The 18,169-nt window shown below is 34.9% G+C and overlaps 2 protein-coding genes across 6 annotated transcripts in view; one reads left to right on the forward strand and one right to left on the reverse strand.

Moving 5' to 3' along the window:
• Positions 1-8,886, forward strand: part of LOC134543316 (tetraspanin-5) — an 80,753-nt gene extending 71,867 nt beyond the window's left edge. For all 3 annotated transcript variants that reach the window (XM_063388258.1, XM_063388257.1, XM_063388255.1), the window contains one exon: positions 1,531-8,886. In XM_063388258.1, the coding sequence (XP_063244328.1) occupies positions 1,531-1,599 (69 nt within the window). In that variant the 3' untranslated portion in view covers positions 1,600-8,886. The remainder of the gene's footprint in view (positions 1-1,530) is intronic.
• A 2,411-nt stretch (positions 8,887-11,297) lies between these two features.
• The window catches only part of LOC134542967 (cadherin-99C), a 145,915-nt gene continuing 139,043 nt past the window's right edge, over positions 11,298-18,169 (reverse strand). For 2 of the 3 annotated variants that reach the window (XM_063387603.1, XM_063387602.1), the window contains exon 26: positions 11,321-17,669. In XM_063387603.1, the coding sequence (XP_063243673.1) occupies positions 17,522-17,669 (148 nt within the window). In that variant the 3' untranslated portion in view covers positions 11,321-17,521. Of the gene's footprint in view, positions 17,670-18,169 lie in introns of all 3 variants that reach the window. The other variant, XM_063387601.1, reaches the window with a different exon arrangement.

Raw genomic sequence — 18,169 nt, forward strand, 5'->3', positions numbered from 1 at the left:
ATACTATTGTATGTTTTTTTTTTGCAAACATTAATTTTTTCTGCTTGTATTCTAAATGCTTCAGTGGCAAGCATAGACATTCTCAAATCACCTTGCATAATTTTTTGTTTTCAAATGAAATTTGGAAATTTACCTAATTTTTATAAAAATTAAAATATGCAATCCAGTAGTTACATTATAACAAAATTAATCTGAAACATTTTAAAAGACATATATCAGTCCAAAGTATATGTATGAATTTTTTTTCTGCTTAAGCAACAGAAATTAGTCTGTAAATGTTTCCTACAAAGAAACCTTAACCTTATTGAGCTGATTCTACATGGCGTCAAATATATTATACTAACAATTTCTTGTGTCTCCACAGTGTGACGAAGGCTGCACTATCTATACATTTCAATGTTAACTAAAGATGGTCACAATTGTAATGAATATTTCAAAGGTTTTTAAAGTCTTTTTATGACTATAAATTATAACATAAAGTATTAAAGGATAGTTGTACAACTATAAAGTTTCGTTTAGCATGCCCATATGCTTAGTATATCCCCCTACGTTCGCGAAAGTTAATGTACACAGATGAATCAAGCAGGTTCGCATTCTCATAGGGATTTCACAGTTGGCAGCACTTTGGTTACACATTTCCGTTCCAGTTGACTTCCGCTCGACTTACGAGGTTACTCCTACCTAGAGATAAGATGTTTACACATCAAATAATGTTTTTTTGCAAATTTTATGCACTATGGGTATAAATTAACTTATTCGATAATGTCATTTTTATTTTGATTTTTTTTTTTTAATATTAAAAGTGGTACTGAAATGTAAGTAAATGTTGTTATTTACTGTATGTATTTCAATTAGAATTGCATTAGTTGTGATTCCAGTCAGGTAAGACTGAGTGAGTTGAACCCGTGAGCTGATGGAGCGACTGAGTGTGACATGTATCGAGTGCAGCATAGACAATTATTGAGTGCAGCGTAGACATGTATCGAGTGCAGCGTAGTAGTGCCAAGCATAAGTGTCTGGTGACAGTCTAGAAGACCTCCCGGAATTCTGCGTCTCATGTACCAGCACATTGATAAAAGTTTCTAACTAGCAGTTTTGAAAGTTTGTTTCTGCTTGACTAAGCTACGCATGTAAAAACAAAAAATTAGAACATTTGTGTGGGACAATTTTCTTCGTGTTCATCATAATCATATTATTATTATACTAATACCATTATTAGTAAAAGGACTTGTTTGGCACATTATGGACTACAGATTACATTTGCGTAGACTTAACAATTCAAAATCGCTCTCATCCTATCCACGTTTCTCCTAGTTTGCTTGCATCCAAGGAGTTATATAAATGTAAAAAATTTGGTTTGCTCTAAAAAAATATTGATATTTCTTAGTACTGGTACTTGTGTTATGAATATGCTTGAATGTTTTATTAACTGTGATTATGATCAGACCTTTAACTAGTTTTACTGTTGGTTAGTGGCACTTGATGCAGCTGCATTAGTGTCGACCTGACTTGTGGTTTCCGTGTGCGCAGATCCTGGGCATCTGCTTCGCCCAGAACCTGCGGGCGGACATATTCGCTCAGAAGGCCAAGTGGCATTGACAATTGAGGGCCCCCACTGCCGTCTAGTGACGGTCGCGAGCCCGCGGGGGCGGCAGTCCGCCGTCCCCGCGCCGCCAGTGAGGGCCCCCCGTCTCCCGCCCCCGCCCCGCCCCCGGCCCGCCCCCTCATCACCTCACTTCCCCGGCACCTGCTATCTGCACACATCTTACCAATCAGGAGAAAAAATAAAATTAAACCGCAATAGATGTTTTACTTATAAATTCAAGGTACCAAGAAATTTAAATTATGCAAAAGATTTTTTTTAGGAAAACTTACTACTCTTTTGTCTCAACTCGGTCTAACAGGCCATGTTGAAATTTTTCATTTTAAACCTCATCACTCTCATTTAAGGACTATTTCTATAAATTTTAACATAATGTGTGGTTCTGTCATGCGATTTTTCTAATTGCTATTCACAAATTTTAATATAATGGGTGTAAAATATTGCGCTGTTGTTTTTCATTTTTATCACTTATCCAACGTTTTGTTTTCATTTAACACTTCGTGAATATATGTTGAAAATATTTGTGACTGAACCACAAATGCAAGGGAATTGTGTGTAAATTTATAGAAACAGTCCTTAAATAATAGTAATGACAATAAATGAAAAAAAAAAATCAACATATTGTGCGTAGCCAAGCCTTAAGATATTACCATTGTTCGCATTGAAAATAAGCTTAAATTGTGTTGTGGTGTTTATTTTACTTTTTTTTTTTGCCAACATCTAAATTATTAAATACCAGTCATACATCACATGATTGTAAGTTTACCTGTGGCCTGTTTTTAGGCAATAATGACAAGGCTATGGCAGCAGTTGGAATGAGTGTACACACAACAGGTTTGTACACACTCTATTTAAATTAGTGGTGCACTGGTGTGACGTAACCAATTGCAAAAATCGTTGACAGGTTCTTATTCAGTATGGTTCATTATTTATTAAAGTAGTTCACAGTTACATTCACTTTCCATTGCTTGGTTGAAGCACAAATTTATGTTATGCTGTTATTCTCTTATTTACATTAAAAAATTTAACAATGGCATATTTGAACTGTTGGTCTTAACTTAACTATTCACATAATATGAGAGAATCTATGATCGGTAGTGACATGCTCATATGTATGAAGTTGAAGAAGTTTTAAGTTATAATCACAGTAAGTTTATTAATCATAGTTGGTATCGGCATCAGTGCATTGTTAATTTTAAATAGAGACTGGAAAATTTTACAAAGCCTGTCAACCGTCTCTTCTGATTGTGTGTCTTTTGTAACTGAACTGTAATTTTTTTTTGTTGAACCTGGAAGTACTAAGAGCCATTACATAACAGGAGTATAATCTCATGCGGTCCATCATGTTGCATAGATGAACCAGCAAAATCGTGCCTATTATTGTCATTAAACTTGTTAAATTTTTTTTTTCCCGCCAAGATTCGGAATGTTGATACCTGTTGCATGTGCAGTGATGCAGTTTTTTTTTTTTTTAGTAGCTAATGGGTTCAGTAGGTAACCGTCATATGTTTATTTTTTTCCTGAACCTCACGTGAGTGTCGCGGGAACGCTGCAGATCGTCACAAGTCCGAGTGAAGACGGAAAAGCTACTCCGCGCATCTCGGGAAGTGCAGGCGTGCAGACACGCGCGGTGCCGTGTGGGCCATCGACTGTGCAGGAGTGACTCTAGCGAGCGTCTAGCGCGGTGTGCAGTGGCACGGGGGCGCTGCTGCTAGTGCATTAGACCTCTGAGAGTGTCCGTGCTAACTCCAGGGAACGGCAGAGGTTCACAACGTGCTCCTCGTTTTTTACAATCTCCAGTCAAATGTGATTCATGCGAGCGGGTCTTCGCACGGTCGATCCCGGTGAAGATGAGCTCCTAGAAGATTCATGCGGACCAATCATTGGTTTACTGTTTTTTTGTGATTGGGTTTTGTTTGTCGGTGCGATGTGTGAAGTTGTCACAGACAAAACGTTATTGAAAATGTCTGGGGAAAAATAATGGGTGCAGTTGTTTTTGTAACATCTGTAGATGTAAAAAAAAAAAATATTCCTTTGCTACTCTATATTTGTTGTGCCTGTGAAACCAATGTTAAACCATATAAGATTTTTTTTATTTTATTTTTATCATGCAGTATAAATGCCTTAAAAATTTGATCACGGCAGTTTAAAATCTTTTTATAAAATTATAATTTTTTATCTTAATTACTTTTTTTTGTGTGCCATAATTAAAATTTATCATGGAATATAATCGACAGTAAGCTGAAAACTGCTTCAAAAGAATTAACTACAAATCTTGATTGTATTATGTGTCAGTCATGTCTGGTTAAAATCAAGCTTTTCTGATCCCAAGTTTTGATGTGGGTTATAGTGTTATAGTATACTTGAATTTTAATATAATATAGAAACCTAACCATTGTTTTTATTTTGGTTGGTGCTCAATATAAATCAGCAGAAGCAACCAATCACACAACACTTTGTTAGGCGGGTTGTCTCCACGACTTGGTCTCACCCTCCGGATTGGATCATTTAGTTTCTTTATTTGTTCGACAGCTGGGTTCATCACTGCAGTTGCATTTAATTTTTGCTGCCATATATTTACTACTAATTATTTGCATGCTGTCATGAGTCATGTAATGTATGTAGTATTCACTTTTTTTTTCTTTTTCTTTCCTTTTCCTTTTCCTTCTGCTACTGGGCGAATCAAATGTCTAATGCTTTGAAGTCTAATTTTCATATTATTTTTCCTCAAAATTTAGAACTCATGAAAACCATTACGCCCATTACGGTAATCCAACATTGCTGGTGAGACCATATGTAAGGACTCAGTTTAGATTGATTTTGCAATGTAATTTTGTGATGTATATTATTCTTATACTGTGTTTGATAAAGAATTGTGTGATTTTTTTGGTGTGATTTTGAAATAGGAAATACCTATTAGGAAATGAAGATTATTAGTCATAAGGCTTGTATATCTCCAGCTCAAGCGCAGTGCTTATCTCTTCTTCACTGTCGTCACTCTTCTGGTATAGAGCGCTGAGCGAGTTGATAAAAACCACCCATGTGTTTAGCGGTGGTGTTTCTCTGTAAAAAATCACGCATAGGCTCCTTTGTAACATTGATTACATCTACCATGTATTGAGCACTTTCAGCGGAAAATAATTGGGTAGGAGCTCTGTCTTTAATCTGATTTTCTCCTGCTTTATACATAGCTACCGCGGTGGGAAACATCACATAAATCGTCATTAAAAGAGCAATACCGCTTATGACTTGATTTGGTGGAGAATGCTGAATGCCCAAAGCATTGCGTAAAAGAGACAATACAATCACAATTTTAATGTAAGAGGTTAAGAGCATAATGGCAAAAGGCAAAAGCGCAAAAGCCGTGATTGCTGTTAACTCTTCTAAAATGGTAGGCGTTGGTGCTAGTTGTTCAATAGAATTACTTCCTGTGCATATAAACAGTCTCCTAAAAAAAAGACAGGCTAGCAATAAAAAAGAAAAAATCAGAAGGCGTTTCTCACAGTTGAGCGTACCCATTCCACTGAATGCTGTCCACAATGATTGTACGATAGCCTGGTGCTTTGAAATCTTTGTGTGCAGCCAAACGTATTGGCTCATAATCTGTACTAAGTATACACCTGGTACTTGTTTAGTATCATCTTAGGAATATATTCATGATAATTTTGATTGGCACTGCGTATGTTCCTTATGGTGTTTATTGTACCACTTCGACATTTGAAATGAATGTGTTGTATTATTTGTTTAAACAGACCAAAATTTGTGATAGGTTTTTACAAATAATCTTTACTATTTTCATAATTCATAAAGAACTTTGCCTGGAAATTGTAAAAGTGTGTTTCCTCAGGGAAAAAACTAACACACATTACTGTTTGAAAATAAGTATTCCTTACTTGCATAACACTAACTACAAATCATAACAGATATTTTCTCTACTATAGATTTTAATAAATTTTATTTAATAACGCAAAGTTAAAAAAACTATGTTGTGTGAGTTCTAGACAGGTGTGTGAATGTAATTTTATTGTTTTTTTTCTAAGTGCTAGACATCAAAATTTGTATATGGGTGATTAAAATTTTTTTTGTATAAAACATTTTAGTTACTGTTGCATTTTTTTTTTAAGAAATGCAACTTCTTTTTTGTCCTAATGAGATGCCAGTCACCAAAGCAGATGTCTATTAAAAAAAAAACTAATGTTGGTTTTTGTTCATGTCTTGTAACTTTTATTTTTATTTTCAAAAGTTCTTTGTTTTTCAGGTCGTTATGAGCAAGACATTGAAAGAGAGAAGACAGCCACTGTTAAAACAAGGTCATAAACGCACATACTTTTTTTTCTAAGTATCTACCATATAATTTACTTGCAACAATTACATTATAGTAACCTGTACGAGATGAGTTACATGGAAAATTTTCAGTTCAAGTTAGTTTACATAACACTTTAACTTCTTCGTGCTATTATGGCCTGAAGAAATCGTTTTGACAGCAAGTCGTTATTTTCAAATAAACCATAGAAGTTTTCTGAAATGTAACAGCTGTTGTCTCATTGGCTCATGCAAGTGGCATATTAGCTTTTTTCATTGAAGTCTAACAGTCAACTCCATCCCTACCTATTACTATTAGTTATTTATTAGCATACAGCAACATGGTGGTTAAAACTCACCTCCTGTTGACCGTTTTAATAAGGTAAACAGAGTAGACGACAAACGTTATCGTTTGGAGGAAAAGTCTCTCCCGCAACTGTTGCTGTTCCGTTGCCGAAAACCTGCCTTCATGTGGCCAACCAGTGGAAATTAAATTTCATTATTCTTCCTTAAGGCATCTATACTAGAATTAGGGGCATGCGATCTTTTTTTTTTTAATGAAACAAAGATGCACTATGCAAAAAACAGGACACTGAGCAATGTGGGAATTCCTTTTACAATACTGCAGCTGCTCAAGTACATGCACTGAAGATGCTAGGTGCCCGTGTGTTTGTTGTGAGGGATCCGTGGGATGTTGGGGAGGGCAGGAAACAAGTTGTGGAACACATGGGCGATTATACAACTTGCTTTTAGTTCTAGATTGCTAGGAGATTGTTTTTTTCAACCATTTCTTGGCCATTAAATTGTAAACATCAGTGACAACTTTATTCCTTAATAACTATATCATTTTTTTTTCTTCTAAAGTAAACATTTTCCAAAGTTATCTTAATAATGTTCGCAGACTTTCACAGCCATTGTCTGAAGCAGCTTGGCTTCTGGGTTGTAGCTGTGTCCTTGGCAAATAATTCACTGACGTTTCGGTCGACATTGCAGTCGCCATCATCAGGGAGCTGTTACCTACTGAGGTAACTGCTCCCTGATGATGGAGACTGCAGTGTCGACCGAAACTTCGGTGAATTATTCGTCAAGGACACGGCTACAACCCAGAAGCCAAGCTACCTTATCTTATACTTGCTGCTACTAGTATGTCATACCTACAGTTTGTTGGCGTTTCCTAATCCCGGCCGGGAAGGACAATGCAAACAGTGTTTATCCTCGCCAACTCTATAACCTTGGAGACATTTTGCTGCTTTGTGATTGGCTCCAGTTAGGTTTATCTTATTGTTTGAGTGTGTGTGTGTGAACTACTGTGATTACCAGTTACGTTTAATAATTTGTTCATTAAGGTTGTACGGATTTCCCCTTGAACTGTGGAAAAGGTGACTTCCGAGTTTGTGGTTTACCATTGAAGCTTTGCTGCGGCATTTAGGAACCATTACAATACTCAAGTGTGCTAATTTAGTGTTAGAATAGTAAAATATTCATTGCATATTTTTATAACATTCAATGCTAGTATTTGTAGCAATAACATACTTATTATGCATGTGGTTTGTTGTAGTTGCACTATATTATTTTATGTTTAAGTCATTATGTACTTTAGAATTTTTTGTAAAATTCTGTATTTTATTTCAACTCTGATGGGCAATAGCAATTGTATCTGTCCCCGAAGATGTTAATTACTGTTGTTTTGCCTTTCCATCTACAAATCCTGTTTATTTTTGTGATAAAGATGAGTACAGTACAGTAGCGTCAAGTCGCACTTTGTGTTTTACCTCGTGCCGAATGTGAAATAAGTTACCTGAAGGTACAAAGTGTTTCAAGTAAAGTTTTGTTTGTGTTGCAAGATGAAGTGCATTTAGGTTTTCATAATTGTAGCTAATTGTACATTGAGTGCATGGTATCAATTTATAGCATTTTTTTATTTCTGTATTTTGACGAGCAAAATGATGGTAAAGTATTATCAGTTGACCAGAAAGTTGTTTCTCAGTCATTACCACAAGTTTATTGCTATAAACATATGCACATGTCAATGCTATATCTAACTTGGTTTTAACTTGTATTGTGTATTTATGTAGAAGTCATATTTATTTTTCTTTGTGAGTCATAAAATTTCACCAGTTTATTATTTGAACAACATAACTCTAGCAAAGATACATAATTTAACGAGTCATGCTATTTTAGTCATGCAAGTTTGCGGACTGTTCAAAATATCTATGGTGGCCAGAAAAAAATGTAAAAAATAATGCAAATAAATTTAATTGATAATCTTGAAGATAAAATGGCACACAAGAATACGGGTAGGACTACTCTTAAACTGTATAAAAGTCAAAAGTCAGATCTGAAAATCCTTTGTGTCCTGTGTTCTTTGTCTGTGGTGTCTCTTGTGTATTGTGTTTGTTTTTTGTACCGTGCACACCCCTGTAATCTCTTCTCAGAGTGTTGGTGTGCATGTCACAATTTATAAATAAATTCATGAAAACAATTCCTATACTGCACATATTGCAGATATATAAATACTGATATGAGTTAAGTCTTTGTGAATAACAGAGATTACAGTTCAGTTTTGTTGCAATGAGAAATGCTGAAGTGATTGTGTGTAATGTTTGCTTACAATTTTTTTTTATTTAAAAAATGACAATGATAATACTTCTCGATGTCAATGATGTAGGCAGTAAGTTGTGGCAATGACTGTGAGTTTGTTGTGCTGAACTGAGCATAAGTGTTGTCATCAATGAGGACTGTACTAAAGTATGTGTTACACGGTGAAGATATCCACCAGAAGAAAAAAACAGGAATTTATTTTTAAATGTGAAATTAAATATACATTTCTAAAAACAAAAACACACGTTGTATTGTGTTAGGGGTTGAAGATTTTCATCAAAAACAGTAACAAGCAGTAATTTTTTTACTTACAATTTTGTATTATCTACAAGTTTTATTTTAATGAAATGTTCTTTTGTAAATAAAAGAAGATCTAAAAAGTTTCTGTAGTTCTGATGTATTGAGCATGCATGGTGCTTTTCCAACTGTTACTTATGCCACTTTTACTGCCAGAAGCTTCACATCCTCTGTAGGAAGGTTTCTTGTTTTTTCCTTCCGTTTCACCCTTGGGGAACAACTGTGGTGGCAGTTTAATATGGTGATGCGTTATTTGCAGGGCCATGCAATTTTCGCTCTGCAAAAAAAGAACATAAAACATGAAAAAAACTATGTAATCTGCCTGTTGCAAAATTTACCTTGTCTTGACAAGTTTTTACCCATGTTTAATTTTTTTTCTCCCCCTCGCATACGCAGCACCTACAATCATTAAATTGACATATTTTAGACAGTTGGAAGTGTGTTTATTACTGCCAAGTATAAGAACACCAGCTGACTTATAAACATGTAACTAATAATTGAAGTGTAACTTTTTTTGGCACGATGAGAGTAAAATTTTAAGGCAGAAATTTTAATGCATCATTTTCGTGAAACATTGGTGTGAAATGTTTCTGATGCATAGAGGACACAGAATAGGTACTTGGCCAAAGAGATTAAAACGCTGCTGGGCTCGTTTTCGTTCTCTTCTTTGTGCAGTGATTCGTCCCCCACCCCCAAAAAAAAATATATATATAACCGAGAGAGATAGATGAATGAAAGAATAATACAGTTTGTGCAAATGTGTTTGTTTCAGAAACTCGATATAGGTTTCCTTTACAGTCAACTGTGAGTGCCTTTAATTTTATATTTGCTACCAGCGCGCTCGCTTTCCTCCTTGTTCAACCAGCAGCGTAGAGAGCGCTGTTGAGACAGTCCCTGCGTAGATAGCATTATGAAAATCATATCTCATTCAGATATTTGACATGTTTAAAATGGCAGAATTATTTGAAGACACACACAGTTTTTGTTTTTAATGGTGTTAATTTTCCAACAGTGAGTAATATTTATTTAGAAAATTGTCTTCTTTCTCAATCTGTTTTACACCTCATGATATACTTATGAGTCTAGGTTTGAATTGCCAAAGAAGTTTTTTTTTTCACATGTACTGAGTTACACACTTTTTACACGCTTTATATTAACTTCACCTGTATGTTTGTTTGTTTGTTTGTATGTTTGTAACCGACTCCTTTGGGTGCGATTTTGACCCACTTTGAAGGGCCAGATTTCATTAAAACTTTGTAGATTTATCGAGGACCGATGACAATACACTAATTTGATAAGATTATTCCATTATTCAATTAGCAAAATAAGATTTTTGTAAATTTATATAATTTCACAAGAAAAGAGTTCGCACATGAGCGAAATGGTTTTCTTTACAATGTGCGAACTCTTTTCTTTCAGTTTGTCTTTGGCACAATATTAACAAAGCCTACTAAATATTGTGACATTTAATTAATTGAAAAGTGAGAGTGGGTTATGATTATTGTGAACAATATACTTTCTTGAAGAGAATATTATCTATATTTGTAAAAATAGGGTAAAAAAAAAACCTCTGAAATAAGGGCTTTAAATGTTGTTTCTTTGGTTAAATAGAGAAACACAATTACATCTTTGTTTCATTTCACCAATTAACCAAGAGTGAAACATTATTATAAAACAACATAATAAAACACGCTATATTGCCATATTGGATATATATTTTAGAAGCAGCCAATCAATACCTACTCAAATTCACTTTAATAGTAAAGTCATGTAATAAATAAAAAATTGAGCCACATCTAGAGACACTTCTGAGATAAAACAATATTTATAGATTTTATTTTAACTGCAGCCAATATCTATTCAAAATCTACTTTAATAGTAAATTTACGTAATAACTATCAAGTTTTTTTTACATTGTTATAAAATTTCTTTCATACGTCGATAAAGAAGTATTACTTTAAATTATAAATAAACCAAACTAAAAAGTATAAAATAAACAATAGTTTAAAAAACTAAACAACACACGTTATATATAAATCCAAGCTAAAAAATAAATTTGATTTAATAAAAGTGTAAAAAATTTTAATAAATATAAATTAATAATCGTGTAAATAAGAAAAAAATGTATTTTATTTAAAAAAAAAGCGTGGGGTGCATGGTGTCAATAGCTATAAATATTTCATTGACATATGAGTAGAAGGATTATCATTTCAATAATATCTAAACAAGCACCCCCGCTTTTTAAAAAAATAATACATTTTTTTCATATTTACACTATTATTAATTTATATTTATTAAAAATTTTTACACTTTTATTAATTCAAATTTATTTTTTAGCTTGGATTTATATATAACGCGTGTTGTTTAGTTTTTTAAACTATTGTTTATTTTTATTTATTTTATTAAATATGTAAAACAGACAAAACATGTATTTTCCTACTAAATATACAGTAACAGACTCTTGGAGGCAAAGCCCCAACGAACTTAACCGAGTTCATTCAATAATGCAGAAGGAAATAAATAAATAAATAACATATCTCATTCTACCAGGAAGTCAGAAACAAAGAGGAGGTACTATTATTTCAACAGGCTCAGTACATGACAGCACCTGCCAAAAAAAATAAAAGCATCTATCCCAGGGGTGGTCGATCATTTCTGCATGATTACTTGCTAACTGATGCATGATGCCCTTTTTCTCCTTCAGCTAATTGTTGTGCCATACTGGTTTAACACCCAGAACATTGGCTGAAGTGCAGTATTTGCAGTGTGGAAATTTTTTTTTATGAAAGTAATTGTTTTTAACAACGAAGATTCTAATTCTTAATTACTAACCATCATCAGCTTGGACACACACAATTTCCACGATTTTTTGGGTGTATACAATATGGCGATAGCAAGGTTAAAAAGTATGCAGTTAGTTTCCTGGCCATTCCTAACTCCATTCATGATCTCCAGCTAATTTATTTTTGTTCTACCAGGGAGTCAGAAACAAGGAAGAGGTGTCATTAACCAAACAGTGGCAAACAGACAGTCACCTGCCAAAAACAAGCTCATCTGACCAGGAAGGTATAAATGCAGAAGAGGTAGTATAAATTTAAAAAATGACAAAAAGACAGTATTACCTGCCAAAAACAAGAATCTGACCAGGAAGGTATAAATGTAGAAGAGGTAGTATATTAGCTATAAATTACTCATGCCATGAATTAAAAAATTGCTTGAAGAAATGGCTTTTTTTTGCTAGTCCTTGTATTCATTGTACCAGGGAGTCATAAACTGAGAAGAGGTTTACTAATTAATTTACTATAAAATAAAAGACAGTAGCTTGCCTGAAGAGGTTTTCAGCCCTGCAGTCCTCTGATGTGTGTTTAGGTATAAATGGACAGAATGGGCACAGAGACCTCACTGACGTCTCAGGGCATGACTCGTGCGTGGAGCCTCTATTCTTACCTGGGCGTCATTAAGGTTCAGCTTCGACTATCACCGATGCCCCACTACCATGCAAGATTTCAGTTGGAGGAGGGGAGGAAATACCTAGAACCACGTTTCCCGCTGATTGCTTTCAATTTATTTCCTTTTGTTGGTGGGAATATAATTTTTTTAGGATTTTTGAGGGGGAAGTGGGGATATATCCCCTACCTTGCCCCCTGCGTGCAAGCTCTGCTCAACCTTCGCTTGGCGGACCATTCAGCTGGCCCTGACTGACTGACTGACTGACTGACTGACTGACTGACTGAGCCACTCCCTGACTGACTTAGTGCAGGCAGCCAAGCTCGGTGGGTGATGAACATGATTCAAAATAATTTCATTATATCTTACTCGTGACCCGTTGCAATGAACGATTCCAGCATTACCAGTGGAACTGATCACGGGCAGAGCAGCTGTGAAAAAAAAACAAGAATCCATTGTGGACTTCACCGACATGTACATTCATAGTTAGATCCAACATGTCAGCAGACAAGGGAGGTAATGACTGCCCATGCATGGCTTCAAACATATGTACCTGGTAAGTAGGCCTAGCTATGCAGACCGTGTTTTAACTGTGGTAAGACTCAAAGATTCTTAAAATATTTGTCTTAGTCCAAACTACAACATAAAATCCTTCCCTTTATTATTACAGGTGCTGGAGATATTTCAAGTGCTCGGGTATTAAGACACGGTGAATAAAGCAGATGGAAAACCAGAAAGTTGCGCTTCTATTTAAAACTAATTACAAGAAGGGATATGTGTTTTAAATATTTTAGTTTGTGTTCTTGCTAGTACCAGTGACCAAAATTTATTTGTGGTGGTGTACAAGAACCGGACAGTGCAATTTTATCGATTGTTGCACAACTCGACATCAAGTTTGAAAAAAATACATAGTTGCTTACGAGAGTGAATTTGCACGATATCTGGCTAAATGTGTACACTCTTAAAAGGTTGTATTTTATGAGAAAATGCTTCATGTTCAGTGCTGGGCGCACAAACTAAATCTCATCGCAAGTTTGTGGTGTCGCTCCGTCAGAGCTGAATACATTTGTTTAGTAATGTCAAACATTTATTTTTGAATGCAAGAAAATGGAAGCACATATATGCCACACATCTGACAAAAAGTACCCAACACCAATTAAGATGAGGTGAAATTCCTGGTTCCAGTCTGTTGAATTTCTCAATGCAGTAAATAGTGGTGTCTTGGAAAGACTATTTTAATAACTTGAGTGACTGCCAGCTTGCGATAGATACTTCTCTTCTCTGCTGAATTCCTCGTGGACTACATCAAGTTTCTAGTTATTCTTTCAGTTATAAACTCTGATATTCAAAGTTGTGTGACTTAGAGAATAACTTCTTGATGGTTAGAAAGGATTTTTGGAGACTAAAAATTTGAAGAAAAAAATTGTATTTCTGCATAACAACTTTCCAGTGCTGAATTATTAACATTAGTACCTATGTATCAAATGATTAAAACAAACTTCTTTAGTCCTAGCCGAGGCCTAAACAGTTAATTTTAAATAATTTAATGATGGTAACACGTCAGAATAATATGTAATTGTCCTTGCTTTCCATTTATTTGTTGAAAATATTATGTGATAATCAGTTAAGTCATACCTGTACATCACTAAAATTATGAATTGTGTGACATTTTGGTGACAAAATTTGTGACTAAACAACAAATCCATGAGGACTATTGTAATGAATTTACAGATATAACAATTAATATAAATGACTAACTATTACAATCAACTTGGTGTGAACCTAAGCACACCTTTTTAACCCTGTGTGGAAGTAGAAAAGAAGAATATAAAATGAAGGGTATTTAAAGAAGGTATTTCAACCAACCATACTTTTTAATACAGTTAATGACCACTAACTAGAAAAATTAAGATAAAAATAGCAGGCAATGCTTTAAAAGAAATTAAATCATCATTCACAGTTACTCAAACTGGGGGGGAAAAAAAGGTTCAGTTATGAAATTTCATAGATCAGTTTACATAAACATTAACATTCTGAGCAATTTTAACAGAAAAAAATTTTTATTGTTAAAATTCAGAAGTTCAGAACAGTCCTTGATAGTGTGACATGTAGTCTACATACACTGGTACAGTTATCAAAAATTAACATAATAGATATTTGTGGTAAAACTTGGGACAGCAAAATTTGCCCGTATAATAACTTCTTAGTACAGTTATTGTCTTATGCCCTTCATAACAGTAATAATGATAAACATTCTTTTTTTCATATACATTTTATAAAAATATGATTAAAAACATGGTTTATTTTATTACACTATTTACAACAAAATAACTTGAGCCATACAAACCACGTTGATGTAGAAAAAAAGGCACTTCATAATAATTACTGCACACTGATGCACAAATACAGGAAGCCGTGTGTTTATTGACCTGGCCGGACAGTGGCACATGCATGTACGCATATACACACACATGCATGCACGCATATACACACAGGTCAGAGCGCTTGCCGCTGATGAGAGGCAAGATTATATGGTTTTACTTTTGTCTTGATCGACATGAGGCGTGAGTGCGTACTTGAGATCAGAGGGAATTTCAATCGGCTGGCAAATACTAAAAAAATACAAGTGCATAAAACTTTGGATGCAATGAGTAAAAATAAAAATTATATTAAAACCATGAGCATATGCTTCCATGTTCACTACTTGTTGAAGCATGTACTCAAATTGATATGACATTCTAAAATTTTTCCTCCATTGTGAGTAAAACTTTTATGGTTGCCTCACTCCATGAGTAACGAGCTTTATAAATGAATAACAAAACTGCAATAGCACAAATAAATATTCTATTTATTTTGCCATGCTGCCTATGCTTTTCAGTTCCTGGTTTCATTCCTACACTAGAAGTTTTTTTGTCACACAACATACCTATTTTGAAATACACATTAAGCCTTGTGTCTTAATATGCAATGGGAAGTCTAAAGTGATCATTTTGTCACAACTCAGTATTTCATTTACCTAAAATTAAGATTCAGCCTGAAAAACTCACATAAATGACATTAATATTGCTTGAATGTAAAATTGTAATTACTACAAGTTTTCCTTATGTTTATTAAAAATTAATTCTGGGTTTGGATTTAAATATTTACAACAAATTTTATATGGACATCTGCAATATATTTTTTTATTAAATATTAAGTTAAAATGTGAAAATGCCAGAAGACTTCAATAGAACTAAATATGTAAAACATAAATATTGAAGATATCAAAAGACTTGTCTAATTAATTTAGAATACGATAGTAATCAGCAACTAACTTGTTTCTTACTATTTAGTTTGCTGTAGTAGGATTACAGTTTTTTTAATTTTTATTTTATTTTCGAAGTGACTGACCAGAGTAGCTTGCCGCCTTTCCTCCATTCACAAAAGGGACGGGTAGAAAAAAAAAGTTACATGCAGTAGACAAGAAGGCGAACGTGGGTATAAATAATAGCATTCTTTTCCTTTGTTTGTTGTCCCAGAATAAGGTCAGAGGCTCAACATCAAGTGCCGCACTTCTTACATGCCGATGAGCTGAGACGCGGAACATGAAGACTTCACTTGTATCCATGGAACTCTATTGAAGACAGATACAAATTCGAGGGTGACCTGTACGGTGAAAGTGTTAGCTTTTATGTTCAAAACTATATATACAAGCTATATGCTGGGCTGACCCTTCTGTGGGTACGTACTGTAGCTGATCGGCGTGAAATATCTGCAAGCATGATTCCGATCGTGATGATCGGTAAGACAACGGCATCGGCTGATTATCGGAAATCAGTGTCGGCCCAGCTCTAGTTTTTACACTCACGCACACTTGTGAGTTAAGACGGCATTCAAGTGGGGTTTTATTTCTGTTTCAGTGCATTTGACCATATAATCTTGCCTCTAACCAAACCACACTGCAGTATAACACACACTCTAACTGGCTCTTTTTTCTTTCCTTTTTGTTCATTCAACTGATCCATGATCTGACAGGCAGCTGGTGTACAACATGCAAAAAGCAACAGACGACAGATGTTAGTCCAAGAAATGTAAAAAGGAGAAGACTGAGCTCGAACTTGCTTCTCGGACTGTGCCGACTAAACCACGAGGGGAAGTCAGACTAGACCCCATGAAGTTCTTCTTCTACCTGTCACACTTGAATCATGTTGGGTTTGCTCACTTCACTTGAAAATGGAGAAATGTGAACACATCACAATGGATTCTATTTGACAAAGTAACATCATCTTAAAATACATTTCTTTTTAAGTGTTTTCCTGAAAATCTGTGCACAGGTTGACTTAAGCTAATGCGTTCTATCACAAACTGGACGGACGTGATAACACTAATTCGTTGGCATTGACGAAGCCAATTTCATCCCTTAAACTAACAAATGACTAAACTTCTGAGTCAGTTCTACACAACAGCACACACGCACACACACACATAATTCGCAGCAAATTATACTTTCCTAATTTGCAAACCATTACTTACTGCACCATATAACTGTAAATGTTACAAAAGTATTTCCTTTTGCTACTGCAAACTGTGCTTGCTTTGCTAAGTCTATAATTTGTATGATGAGAAAATATCATTATGACACTGATGTACATCTTTTCACACCCAGATAAAAATAATAAAACATATATAAAATTTTGTAAATATCACTGAAATGCTTCCTTATTCTTGCAAACTATTTTACAAGATTCTTGTTCTAACAAAGCAAAATTATTTTTTTATAGCTTATTTTAAGATAATATGTATCTTCTCAAAAGTGCATTTTGTTGGATAGTTGAGTGTTGATCAAACGACAGAAGTTAAATATCAGTGGTATATGGTGAGTAATGACAAAAACAGAGCCTGTCAAAAATATTAGCCAGGAAACAGTGAGAAGCATCTCATTTAAGTCGGTGACGGATCAAATCCTGACATAGTATTTCATTTTGCAAACATTGGCAAACCTGGGAGGGAGAGTGCGTCCTCTGGCAGAATCATTTACTTGCAGGTGTATGGGATCTGGAAGATGATTTTTGGCATCTCAAGAAGCTAATGTTTTCTATGTGAAGGTGCTACATAGCTGGTTGTCACCACTTCCAGGAATGCAGATAGTTTCAATGTTGGCACAGTTTCGCAGGAGCCTCTGGGACGTGAGCCCGCCTAACTACCTCGCCTAGCGCCACTAGCTCTCGGTTGCAGTTCTTGCGAACGTCTCTTTTGACTAGACCGTGAACTCTTGAGCTCCGACCGCCCTCGCTACAACTCCGTGGTCGTCTCGACCGGAGACCGGTCGCCCAGGTAGGTGAAGCCCAGGTGCGAGTAGTCCTTCTTCTCCCGGAACGTCACGTTCTCGTTGGTCGCGCTCGCGTTCATGTGGTGACTCATGTCGTTGTCCGACGACTGGCTGCAGAACAAAAACAACCAGTCTCTAGACCTGTTTGTGGGGATCTCACACATCATCATGCAAATAAAATACCACTAATAAACCTGTTTTTCTCCAGCATTATTATTTTGAAGAAAATCGTTTTAAACACTAAAACAGTGTACCACACCGACAGTCCTTGCTCCATCAAAGATTACTACACAGGGAACTGTAAAATCTTACTAAATTTTGACTCAAATTTTAAGTTTTCAAGTTTAGAACAATCACAATTTGCAAAAGATTATAATTTATATGAAAAATGTTGATACTCCCATGATAAATTTTTCTTCTTCAAATATTTAAAAATTAAAGCACTCGATTTATCCAATAAAATGAAATATTAAAGGTATAAATCATCGAACGAAATATCGTTCTTATATTGTTTTTTTTTTCCAATCTGATAAAAAATTTATGTGCATGATTATGCTGTGTTATTGAAATATTTTGTAAACATTTTAAACACGAATCTTGAAAATGAACGT

Source organism: Bacillus rossius (assembly GCF_032445375.1).
Source record: "Bacillus rossius redtenbacheri isolate Brsri chromosome 9 unlocalized genomic scaffold, Brsri_v3 Brsri_v3_scf9_2, whole genome shotgun sequence".
Taxonomy (NCBI): Eukaryota; Metazoa; Arthropoda; class Insecta; order Phasmatodea; family Bacillidae; genus Bacillus; species Bacillus rossius.